Source organism: Cotesia typhae, unplaced genomic scaffold (genome assembly GCF_013202065.1).
Source record: "Cotesia typhae breed Kobodo isofemale line unplaced genomic scaffold, CoteBio_Ctyphae contig_9, whole genome shotgun sequence".
NCBI lineage: Eukaryota > Metazoa > Arthropoda > Insecta > Hymenoptera > Braconidae > Cotesia > Cotesia typhae.
This window is the reverse complement of record NW_027423770.1, coordinates 1262899-1276943: the sequence shown is the minus strand read 5'-3', so window position 1 is coordinate 1276943 and position 14045 is coordinate 1262899. Positions and strand designations below refer to the sequence as shown.

At 37.6% G+C, this 14045-nt stretch overlaps 1 protein-coding gene across 6 annotated transcripts in view; it reads right to left on the bottom strand.

The window, feature by feature from the left end:
* LOC141533470 (dystrobrevin beta) overlaps nucleotides 1-14045 on the bottom strand; it is a 633463-nt gene that overhangs the window by 338112 nt on the left and 281306 nt on the right. For all 6 annotated transcript variants that reach the window (XR_012480273.1, XM_074252367.1, XM_074252368.1 and 3 more), the window contains one exon: nucleotides 12545-12666. Coding sequence is in view for 5 of the 6 variants with exons in the window: in XM_074252367.1 (XP_074108468.1) it covers nucleotides 12545-12666 (122 nt within the window). In the remaining variant the exon portion in view is untranslated. The remainder of the gene's footprint in view (nucleotides 1-12544; nucleotides 12667-14045) is intronic.

The window sequence follows — 14045 nt, the reverse complement described above, 5'->3', positions numbered from 1 at the left end:
CTCGCAAAGTATTACTTTGTCAAGTGTTTTCTCCCATCCTAAGTGCATAATTGACTCATGTACATGATTTATTACCGACCACCTAAAAGCACGTGGAACAATAGGTAAACATAATGTTTTACCTCGCCTTTGGATTTTTCGGTGGAGTAACCCTGACCGTACTTCATAAGTTTTAGCAAGATCGGACGCAATCTCATCATTTTCTAAATCAATTACTATCTTACTAATTTCTGGGTCACGCCGTTGCTCAACAAGAAGCCAATCATCGGAAATTTCCGTCAAATTTATCCGTTTCTGTAAAATTTTATTTGAATTACTACGCAATTGTTCTGTAACAGGATTACGCGAAAAGAAATCAGCGTGAGCCATTCTTTTACCTTCTCTATACACAATATCAAATTTAAAAGTCTGTAAGAAAGCCCACCAACGGTGAACCCTTGGTGTTAGGTCAACCTTTTTCTGAGAGGCTTTTAACGAATTACAATCCGTAATTACTACGAACGGTCGACCATGCAAATAATGACGGAAAAATTTTACTGCGTTAAATACAGCTAGAGTCTCTAATTCGTATAAATGATATCGTGACTCAGCTGAACTTGTAGCTTTACTATAATACTCGACAACTCTATTTGAACCATTAAATTTTTGCATTAATATAGCCCCATAGCCTTCAGAGCTAGCGTCTGTGTGCAACTCTATAGGAAAATTCGGATTGAAAATCATTAGTACAGGCTCATTAGTCAATACAGAGATTATTTTCTGACGGATATTTTCATGTACCTCAGTCCATTCAATATTTTTTTTTGTTACCTGAGGTCAAACGGTATAAGGGTTTCATTACCTGTGAGAACTTTGGAATAAATTTACGAAAATAAGAAGAGAGACCGATGAATTGTCTCAACTGAGTTACGGTTCTCGGTGCAGGTAAGACAGTTAAGGCTTCGATTTTACGTGAGCTGGGACGGACTTCCCCAGCAGAAATTTCATAGCCCAGGTATTGTACTTGGGTTTTGAGAAACGAGCATTTCGATAAATTAAAAGAGAATCCGGATTTAATGAGAATACTGACTACTTTTTGAAGTCTGTCTAAAGCTTCTTCAATAGTTGAAGCTATAATCATAATATCATCCATATACACAATAACGAATGTATATGCAAGTTCTCCTAAAGCTTTTATAACAGCACGTTGAAAGACAGAGGGTGCGTTCTTTAGCCCGAATGGCATGGTCAAATATTTATATTGCCCATCAGGCGTTACAAACGCTGTCCGTTCAATTGATTCTGTCTCAACAGGGATTTGATGAAATCCACTGGCCATATCTAAACATGTGAAAAACTTTGCACCAGCGAGTCGCGCTATTTGGTCGGCTATGAGGGGTAAGGGAAATTTATCATCTATCATATTAGAATTCAGTTCCCGATAAACAACGCACAAACGATCAGAACCATCTTTCTTTTTAACTAATAATATAGGACTTGCAAACGGAGAGCAACTCGGACGAATAACATTAGCCTTCAATAGTTCATCTACTCTATCCCGTACTACCTGCCTTTCCTCGGCACTAAGACGATACGGTCGCCTTTGTACAATTACATTAGGGTCAACTAAACGTATTATAAGCTCCCCTGTATTAACACGAGTACTTGGAAACCCCTGAATAAATGAATCGGTATATTCTTTTAAAATAGAAATGAGTTTCTCTTTATCATCGCCAATTACGTCAGTATCAATATCATTAAAATGTATTTTACTAATAGATTCGAGTTTATTACATGCATTAATCAGTTTACTTTTAGATAAGCTAAAATTATTTTAAGTTATATTTACATCAAATCCTTGCCCAAGAATTTCACGACCAATTAATATGTCACATTTTAAATAATCATCCGCAATAACATGAAAAAGTATCTCTAACGTATGGCTATTAATAGTTATTTCAGACAAAATTTGTATCGTACAGTTCACGCTAACAGGATGAGAGTGTCAGTAGCAGTACCAATCCAAAGTTTCGAAAAAGGAGAGGGATACCTCCCCCGAATGAACCTTCCGAAAGGGGTACTCGGAGGAGAAGCAGTTGTCAAGGTAGACGACGGGTACGCAATGTGCATGATCATTAACCTAAATTCAAACCCGGTAGACATAGACATAGGACCTCAAACACTCGAGGATTTCGAATTTGATAACCCTAGCTCAGAAGGGGACGAATCCGACGCCCCTTCTATAGAAAACTCCAACCGTATAATAGATAAACACGAACGTATAAAGATTCTACTCCAGAAAATACCAGTAGCTCACCTCAATGAGGAGGAAAAAGAACAAGTTCATACTCTTATTGAAAACAATCACGATGTCTTTCACCTCCCCGGAGATAAGCTAGGCCGTGCTAAAAATTTCACCTGCCGGATAGAAACCACCACCAACGAACCGGTGAGAATAAAACAATATCGATTTCCCCCATAACATCGGGAAGAAATCGCCAGGCAGGTCGAAAATCTCGAAAAACAAGGGATAATTAGGAAATCTAACTCTCCGTACAATTCACCTTTGTGGATTGTACCAAAAAAATCTAATGACCCTTCTATAAAAAAATATAGAATGGTTATCGACTTCAGGCAACTAAATAAAATCACTCGAGGGGATGCTTATCCTTTACCCCTAATTATCGATATTTTAGACCAATTAGGCGACGCTAATTTCTTCAGCGTCTTCGATCTCGCCATGGGGTTCCACCAAATCCCAATGCACCCCGCAGACGCACCAAAAACGGCATTTTCTACCCCAGATGGGCACTGGGAATATTGTTGCATGCCTTTTGGACTAGAATGCGCTCCATCTATCTTCCAACGAATGATGGACTCCACCTTAAGCGGGTTAAAAGGGACAGAATTATTTATCTATGTAGATGATTTAGTCAGCTATGGTAAAACCCTACAAGAACATGGTGTGAGAGTTCAAAGACTATTCAACAGACTGAGAGAAGCTGGTCTCACCCTCCAACCTGAAAAATGTAAATTTCTCTGTCCTGAAGTAGATTATTTAGGTCACGTAATAACGAAAGAAGGCGTAAAACCAGACCCGAAAAAGATTTCGTCACTTAAAAATGCCTCGAGACCTAGAAATCATACGGAAGCTAGGAAATTTATGGGACTTGCTAATTACTATCGAAGATTTATCCGAAATTTCGCTGAAAGGGCCAAACCCATAACAGACCTTACACGAAAAACTAAGCCCTTCATATGGACAGAAGAAGCGCAAAGGGCATTCGACGATATCAAAAATGCCATCTGCGAAGACTCATTTCTTAAATACCCAGATTTTAATAAACCCTTCATCCTAGCTGTCAGTGCGTCAGACTCAGGAATATCCGGAATTCTCAGCCAGCAGACAATAGAAGGGAATAATGACTTAGAAAGAGACGGAGAGAAAATAGTGTCATGTGTCTCACGCGTCTTTCACGACACCGAAACTCGATACACCGACATTGAAAAACAATGCCTTGCAGTAGTTTACGCTATCCAACAATTTCGACCGTATCTCCAAAAACATTTTACCTTAATAACCAGTAGCCCTTGTGTTACCTGGCTAAGGGACAGCACGACTATCACCGAAAGGCAAGCAAAATGGCGGTCTAAATTGAGTAGATATAAATTTAATGTCGTAGTCCGTCACAAAGTCACCGAACAATACGCTGAAGGACTCTCATACAACCCCGAAGGTCGTCCCGAGCCCTTAAAAAACGTATTAAATAATATTACCGATAATAACTCTTTAGCGCTACCCATCACGGATAGTACTAAAACAAAAAAGTCTCATAAAATGCTCTCAGACGAAGAAGCGATTCAATCGGTCAAGCGCCCTGGTCGCCCTCTCGGATCAAAAAATAGACCAAGAATCAGCAGCGCCCCCGAAGTCAGAGAAACAATCGCCTCTCATCTCAGAAAAAGGGAAATGGGAAAAACACGAGTCCCACCCAAAATAAATTACCTTGAAGATAGTAACCTTGATTTAACCAAAGAAGATCCCGAGTCGCAGAAAACCGGAATCGAAGAACAAGGGGACGATGAAGTCGTCTTGCCAGCCTCAACTTCTGAACCCTCCACGATTAACAAAACAGATACGGGCCAAGAGGGGGACGATGAAGCTGAAAAAGACGATAAAACCAAGGGAAATAAAGAAACAACTATCCCTCAAAAACAAAGACGAAAAACCCAGGAACTAATCAAAATCTTCGACGAAATCATTAAAAGACGACCCCCACCGGAAAATTCTTACAAAGAAAAAGCTCTAGAGAAAATGCGTCTAGAAGAAGCAATATTTAATTACACCCCTCAAGAGTTAGCAAAAATGAAAAGAACTAGTTCCGAAACTGCGTAAAATATCCGCCAATCACTAAGTAGAATGCCTCCAGTCTGGCGAAGCGAAGAAGATTCCTTAGATGACACAACACCTAAATTTAATGTCAACGAGTTCCTTAGAGACAACAGCGAATACCCCGAAGAAGGATCAAGCAGCGACATCAGCCCAGAGGATACGGGAAGAAGCGAAGATCCCAGCGAAATCGAACACCCCGTCATCGTAAAACCAGAGCCTGCAACCTCAGCAGAATCTGCTAACACGAGAAACGTCGTCCACACACATGACAAAAAGGAAAACCAACTAAATACAAATTCTCTAACACCACAAAACCTAATTAAAACCTGATTCACAGGATATTTAAGAGACGGTCCAGAACCCCGGACTCAAATCTTCGGAAGAGTTCTCATACCCGACGAACTAGCGGCCATGGGTATCCGCTATGACCACGTAAGCCGCTAAATCGTAGATGAAAAGGGGAAGAGAATAAACGAAATAATCGAAACCAAACCGTTCGACGCGAGTAACACCCTTTTCGAATCGGAACGGAAAGACCCAAAAGAAAACTTATCAAACGAAATTGAATCGAGTAATCCACAAAATAATAATAATCCGGAAAAATCCCACGATTCCGATAAAAATAAAAATAAGTAAACAACAAGCGGGAATATAACAGTGGGGGATGATGTAGGGAAGCGTCAATTTGGACCACCCTTCGTTGCTTATGACCCTCCAACTTTCGAAGAAGCTGAAAATATTTTTGCTGAACGTCGTCATCGGCCAAAAATATATTCACTCTCTAGTTCAGACGAAAGCCTACCCGAAAAAGGTCGTGAAACAAAAATAAAATTTGCAACCAGCCGTGATGGGCTCACTTATGCCCGAGATCATTTAGTGCATTTCTTAGCGGCCGACTGCGAAATAATAAAACCTGTAGCGAAACTGCTCCGCGACTTAAAATTTATTAATGCTGATGACCTTCATGCCTCAAAACCAACAAAAGGGGACGTATTTGTCACCAAATTAGGTCGTTGTAAAATCTTCACGGTATTCATCAAAACAAAACATTTCGAAAAATTCGACCCAATCGATCTGATCGAAGGATTGAGAAATCTTCGACAGTCGATGCATAAACACGACATTCACTCACTCCGCTGTGCAAAACAAGGAGATGAGTTCGATGACCTTAACATCAAAGCTTACTTATCCCACGAATTAAGAGATTGCCCGATAACAATAACTTTATGCAAAGGGAATATCGAGGTACCAGACGAATCCCTCCGAACAAAAATAATAGAAGAAAATCATAACAGCTTAATAGGCGGTCACAAAGGTGTAGTGAAAACGTATTGGCGCATTCGCGAAAGATATTACTGGCCAGGAATGAAAGACAATATCTACAATTACATCCGAGCTTGTGAAATTTGTCAGACAAATAAGCTCACGCGAATAAAGACAAAACATCCTATGTCCATCACAGATACACCCTTTGAACCTTTTGAGAAAATTAGTATAGATACGGTAGGACCGTTACCCATGACCCCTGACGGGAATGTACATATCTTAACAATTCAAGATAATTTTTCCAAAGGAGCTGCAGCAGTTCCTCTCCCTGATATCAGAGCAGTAACCGTCGCAGATGCCTTATTATATCATTATATCGCCCTTTATGGGTGCCCTCGCGTAATATTATCAGATAAGGGCACCTCATTCACAAGCAAATTAATCCAACAACTAGCCAAAGCTCTGAAAATTCAAAGAATAACAACATCTTCTTACTATCCTCAATCGAACGGAGCCTTAGAGCGATCTCACCAGCCATTAGTCGACTACTTCCGAGTCTATGTAGATAAATTCAGTAACTGGGATCGGTATATCCCAATGGCAATGTTAAATTATAATACCACCGTACATACGGCCACGAAATTTACGCCATACGAAATTTTGTACGGAAGAAAAGCACGTAGCCCGACTCAATTTCCAAATTTTAGTAAAATCGAAACGTATAACGATTATTTAGCAGATTTAATTAGCCGAATTTCAGAAATTCAACGAATATCCGCGGAAAATTTAACGAAAACTAAACATGAGTGAAAAGTCAGATTCGACAAACATATACACCCAGCAAAATTTAACGTAGGAGACCTTATATACACGTTAAAAGAACCTAGAAAAAACAAATTAGATCATTATTATACCGGCCCATACGAAATAGTCGAAATAAACGAAATGGGGAATTTAATAATAGAAAAAGAAAACGGAAACTACTCCACCAGAATAAGACTAAAACAGCCAGCCACGGAAATTTCGACTAAAAAGAACTTAAGTTGTTTGTTTCAGTAAATATACACATATATAGACGCTAAAATATACAAAAAAAAATATGATCGTTACATCCCTTCTTCTCCTGGGAATTGGATACGTGGCGTGGAGTGCTGACGAGGTGAAAATAAAACCAATAGAAGCAAATCCGGGCCTACTGTACGATCCATTCAAAAGAATCCACCTCATCAGAGAAGAATGGCAAATAATCAGCTCTATAAACATCAAACAACTAGTAACTCTCTACCCAAACCTAAATCAAAATATATGGGAAGCTTATAGAATATGTTCCTTAAAATTCAATCATTCTTCCTGTATGTTGTACCTAAGAACCAACACACACCGGGAGATTTATGCTGAAATAGAACAAGCAAAACACCGGCTAAGGCAGTTACTCGACGACCCTCAACATGAAGAATTACATCCACAGAACCGCACAAAAAGAGCACCGTGGTTCGGCTTCGTAGGCTCAGTTGCACGAAAACTATTCGGGACCATGGACTACAGTGACAAGGAACATATGTCCAAAGAACTAGACAAGTTATATCAAGACAACAAAGAACTTGTACACCTATCCCAAAATAACACTCACATTATTAAGAGCGAAATCAACGAAATCCTAGAACACGAAACAAACATGACAAAACGAATCAAAGAACTAGCCAGAACCTCTGCATCTCTGCAACAATCAACAAATAAACAAATAACCGACTTACAAAGAATCCAACTATTCTTAATGATAGGCGACGAAAATATTCACCGGATGACTAACCACCTGAGAACTCTTAATAATGCAGAAAAAGCCATAGAAGAAGCGAAATGGGGCAAGCTGACCTATTTAACAGTATCAGCCAAACAGCTAAACCAAGCAACCGCAGACATGATCAGAAAACATCCGACCTTAAATCCGCCCCAACCTCTGGACCACATGGACATCAGCACGCTGCCGAAAGTATCAACGATAGAAACAGGAAAATCGAACGGTTATTTCCTGATAATAATAACCGTACCACTCTTCGATCAGACGCCATGGCTAGCATACGAACTAAAATCACTTCCCAAGGCCGAGAAAATTGGAGACCAATTATCAACATTGACGATTCAATCTACGTCAAAATATCTAGTGACAGAACCAGCGTTCGAAGAATATTTCCTCGTGGAACAAGACTACGTTAACAACTGCAAACCCATTGGACCAGATATGGCCTGCCCAATTAACATCCCAATAAAAATAACAAAACTAGTAAACGAAGTAGATTGCGAAATGGAGTTACTCATGAACCCGAAAACAGAAAATCTCAGAGAATGTAACGTAAGAATAATCGGAAAATGTAAACTAACTTGGATAAAAATGAACGAAAAAAACACGTGGGCATCCTCAACGTGCAAAGAGGAAAACATCCAGTGGAAATGCCCAAAACTGAACCCGGAAACACCATAATTAACGGAACCGGACTAATACACGTACAACAAGGATGTCAAGCAAACTGCAACGAATATAAAATCCAAGAAACAGCAAGAGAAACAACTAAAATAGAAATAATCGCACCGAGCTTCAATCTATCTCTCGAAACGTTAAACTCGAGTATCAAATTTAACAGCGAAATTCCCAATCTACCAACAAAATTCTCAGACCCAGCTACAATCATCGACAAATTTGAACCTTGGGGTCAAGGGCTAGAAGAAAATGAAGAAAAAATGTCATTAATAGCACTAGATCACCAAAAAGAAGAAATCAATAAGAAAATAACCATCGGATCGGTATCAACAATCGGAATATTATCGATTATTATAAGTGGGTTCGCCATACAAAAACTCATTCGTCGATGCATACTAAAACTGCGACAAAACAACAAAATAATCGAAAAGCCAGTCGTTATAGAACTAAAAACAGCCGAAGAAAAAAAAGTCATCACCGTCGAAAGTCAACGAATCACTTCATGAGAAATCGGAAACCAACGAAGAAGGAAGTCCACCGTATAAGCAAACAACGACTGAAGATGCGCCCGAGACCGTCGAGAAACCAACGAAGTCGAAAACATTCCGACTAAGAGACTACAAATCACCGATCTAGACACAAATCGAACATCAACATCGTAGAAAATACGATCAACATTAAAGAAGTGTTAATCATAAAACCGATGGCTCATTTGCGGAAAACCGTAAATTAATAACGTAAAACATTAATAATAAAAATCTTCCAACGACATTTTGCATCTTGAAATTTAAAATAGCCCAAAACGAGCCAAGGGTTTCCACATCAATATTTCTAAAGAAAAAGGATAGTAAAATGTAAGACAAATTTTCATTTAATTTACAAAAAAAAATTTTTACTTAATTCACAAAATTTTTTTGCGATCGTAAGACTCACAAGACCGAAGATAATATTACCTCCGGCCTTGAGGGGATGAGGGGAAACAACGCAAAATCTCGATTTTTTTTATCTAGATTCTTTTGCAAAATTTTTTATTTCTATAAATTCCACCAGAAATTGTTTTTCCATTTTACTATCACTATTATCATTCAAAAATTTTTTTCTATATATTATCAAATTATTCAACTAATTCATTACATTCTATATTTAACTTATATAAAAAAAAAAACCAATTATACACAATTTAAATTTCTATGACATATATTTAACCAATTATTATATATAATCATATTATTATCTATTAATATTATTATTATGTCAAGTCATTAAATATATATACCCAACAATTTCCATATACAAAAAATTTTTTTTCATATTTCAGAGCTAAGGACACTCATACAAATTTTTTTATAATCCTAAAATCCTTTTATAATTCAAAACGATTATTTTAAACACTTAAAATTTAATAAATACAAGTAAAATAAGTATAGGTAATTAAAAGAACAAGAAGAGCCATCTAGCGTTAATTATAACGGGCTGCTAGGTCAAGCGAAGCAGCTTACCGACGTCCGCTTGATCGCGATCGCCTCTCGGTAAGCCACATCTACTACACCACACGTACCTGCCCCGATACACGCTGCACACACGTATACACACATACCCATAATTACATTCCTCTCTCTCTCTCTCACCCCCTTTCAAGACCTCACTTCAAAAATTTTTTTCTTCCTCTATCTTAGCCTAAATTAAACCTACTTATAACAAAAAAAAATTTTTTTGGGGAAAAGGAGCGAATGAAAAGAAAAATTTTTTGTATAAAAAAAAAAGGTTTTCTTTTTATTAAATATAAAAACATAAATGATAACTTATAAATGATAAATTAAATACAAAAACATAAAAGATAAATTAAATTATTTTAGCTATGGAACGGAGAGGAGACGAAGCGGCAAGCGGCTGATATCACCGCATTCTCTTTGTCACTTGACACGTCTGAAAGAAAAAAAAAAGAGAGAGAGAGAGAGAGAGATTTAAATTCCGCTAAATTACCTTATATTAAAAAAAAAAAAAAAGGAGCTCACCCTTAAGCCCCGGTGACGAGGTTGTTGAAAACGACCTCCATCAGGAAAGAGGCCAAGAGCTCCAGGTCCTGTGTGTTGGGAGCCATCACCTCCTCGGAAGACCAAAGCCCCCCAACACCCTCAAGGCCCTCCAAGCAAAAAAACTTGATGGCCTCTGACACTTCCGGAGGAAGCCGTCCAAACACCTGGACCAACCGGGACGCCAAACGAAGCGCCCGGACCGGGGTGATTGGCCGCGCCAATCTCTTCAAGAGGAGCACCCCCTTCCCCCGTCCTATAACAAAAAAAAAATTTTTTTTATATAAAGAAAAACAAAGGGGAAAATTTTTATCAGCTCTCCCTTACCTTCTTCCCGTACACTGCAACTGCAAACTGGTACCAGGTACCGTAGCCGGCAAAATTCTACCCGGTGGGATACATGACAAAAATTAGAAAAATTTTTTTGGTTCGAACCAAATCAACCGACGACTCGAACAACACTGACGCTCAACCCGGCATCGCGAACTCGAGAAGCAAGCGAAGCGAGATAAGAAAGATCATTCGTCAGCGAAATATACACAATGTAACACAATGCAGAATTAAAATATAATTTAAATTTAAATACAAGTACCAGATGACTCCTCCTGTCACTCTTTTCATTATATTAAAATATATTAAGTCAAATCGAAAATTGTAAGTGGCTCTCGCTTATGGGAAAGGTGGCCATAGGAAAACCGAAAAACTATACTAGCTTCTCGCTTTTCCGGGGGAATGTTATGTCCACCCCAAAATTTTTCTTTAAATTTAAATCACCCGCGCAGATGGAAGACTTCTCCATGCGCGAAAGCCACAATAAAATATAAGCTACGCGACTGCTGGTTGACTAGCGGGGACTTCTGCAATCTCAGCACAGCGAGTATTTAAAAAGGCGATCAACCGCCAACGCCTTGTCTTTGCTCAATTCATTCGACTTTCGCGTTTAGTTGACGGGCCCGTGCCTTGTATAAGTCCCTTATCTTAATTTGCGCGGCACTTAAGACGAGTTCAGATTCGGTTCAACCGGCAGGCCACGTATTAGTTTTAATTATCTACAAATCGAGATTCTCAAAGTTCTAATTTGCTCTGCACTTAGGCGAGAGGTCGATAAGTAGGTAAAATCTAGAGAACCGAATTCTCAAAGCTCTAATTTGCCCTGCACTTAGACGAGAGTTTGGTCAATAAGTATTATATCTTTTAAAGCTAAATTTGTGCACTTTACCCTACGGGGGACTGGAGGACGTTAGCTCAAATAAATAAAATTCATTAATATAATTTCGATTAAATAAAATTTGTGAAGTGTAAAAGTTTAGGTGTTTATTAAAATAAATTTTAAACAGAAGTGAAATTCCATTCGAGTTCGTTAGTTTCATAAGATAAGAAGCCCTTAGAATAAGCAGCCCAAATCCACCCTACTCCATCCGCTGCGAGAATCAACCAAAGGGCCCAATCAAGGAACAGGCGCTAACAGCTGCCCTAAAACCACGGATCTGACCATCAATAAAGTTCCTGTAACAGTAAGTACATCTACTCTCATAAAAATCCGTCAGTCTCAAACGAAGGCGTAGTAAGTTCGTATCTCGAAAACGTCCCACATAAATAATTAAAACAACGGAATTAAAACCTCCGTTGCGTATTCTTCAAACTCTTAGTCCAAACCTCCACCGTTTACGCTACCGCTCTAAAAACGCCCTTGGACATAACAGTTTACAAATGTCGAAATTTATGAAGTGCAAGCGTTGCACTTTTCGTTAAAAGAGGAGAGACCTTGTGTGTTACATGAAGCAACGCTGGATATAACATATGTATGGGCGCGCGCACGCGCGCGTGTGTGTGTGTGTGTGTGTGTGGATGTGTGTGACCCTCTCATAAATTTCAGATGGCTCTACGAATCAATTTCAAAAACTAATCAGCTTGTAAAAAAAAACCATGCCGATCGCTGCCAGCTCGATAAAAATCGCTAGATTCGTTTGTGAGTTATCATTGTCGAAAAAAAACCGAAAAAAGCTTTTTGTCGCAATTACTCCGAAATTTCTAGTTCAATTTATTTGAACTAAAAAATTATTTATGACGCTTAAAAAACTGCGTCGGATGCTGCCACCCGCGTGCAAATCTGTTTGTTTATTCTAATCTTATTGCGGTTTGAAAATTCAAAATATAGTGTTTTATCAAGCTTCTATTAGATTTTTGAGTTTGGAGATCTCAAAATGACTCGAAAATTATACTTTAGAGCTCGAAGAGCTAAAAACTTAAGGAGTAAAATGTTGAAAGTATGGAATAAGCGGAAAGTTGTAGAGATAACATTTAGGGTCAATCGTTTTCCTAATTTTTTTGTAAGTGTAGATGATCCCAGAAACAAAATCTTTTATCTCGTTTTTTTAATAATGTGAAAGAACGTACCTTAGTCGAGCTATTTCGAGCATGATTTCCTTATTTTTCAACTCAAGTTGAATGATAAGTTCACGTTGAGTTTGAGAAGCGTCTGCTGGAGTTGAGTTAGTATCTGAGGAAGCTTTTCCATGCTATATCGTAAGAAATAAAACAATTATGTTTTTAATGTGACAATCATGATATATTCATGCAGATAAAAAAATTTATTTTTAATTGTCGTAGCAGACGTGCCATGAAGGTCCATTTTGTTCCTAGCTTTACTGTACCTAATGATTTATCTAACGCATTTTAACTTTTCACTAGGCCGTTAAATAGTATTGCCCCAATTAGGATTCAAATTTTTCGATTATCTAATTAAAAACTCTTAAAATCAGAACACAAGGAAATTTGATGATAAATATCTTTTGAACACTTTATACAATCGCTAAAACATATAATGCCATTTTTATCGAGCAGTTAATGTACTAGAAAAATTGGTATTGTGCATTTTATAATATTCATTTACTGTCGAGTTCATGGAAAAAAAGTACATTTGTCTTAAATCAATCAAACTCAAATCTTCAATATCGATCTAATGGTAAAGTTTACGGAATAAATATTAGGTACCTTTCTTATAGAGCGTTAAATTTCCTACGAACTTCTCCCAAAACAATTTTCTCTACAATCAATTAATAATCAGATATGAATTTTTTTGTATTGAACTGAGAAAAAAATAAATAACTGCGATGCAGAGGATCATCTTATTGACACTAAGACCTCATCATTGATGAGAATTTTTTAGAGGTCGAGTGTTACGGTCTCACAAATCTATATATATATATATATATATATATATATATATATATATATATATATATATATATATATATATATATATATTGTGACGTTATTTTAACGACCGGTGTCTATTAAAAATTACCATCACCAGCGCCAACGTATTTTTGTAGTTTTAAGCGGATATTTCAAGGCCAAATATGATAAAAAATATAATTTTAAGGATTGAAGAAAAGTGTTTTGTGAATTAAGTGAGTGTTGATGCCGAGAAACGAAGCTTATAGTTTTAAATTGAATTAAAAGAATTAATGTTACAGCTGAGATTTCAGAATTTTTAAGAATAGAGTCAGTTTTAGAGTCAAGTTTTGAAAAATACTAAGGTCAACTCACTTTAACGTTTTATTGAGTTATTTTGAGTTTTAAGTTTTGGGTTTCGCATTTTGAGTGTTGAATTTTAAGTTCTGGATTTTTAGTTATGGGTTTTGAGGTTGCAGAGGACGTGGGTAAGTCAGCGTTACCGTGGAGCGGGACTATAACCCCCACGGAAAAAATATATATCTTAGAATATATCTCTGAAAGATATATCTCAGGATATATGCTAGGATATACCCAATTTTGCCGAAAAGATATATGATGGAATGTCATATATCCTAGTATATATACCACCACAGACTGTCAAGTATATATACTGAGATATATTTTTAAGATATATCCTAAGATATATCCTGGATATATA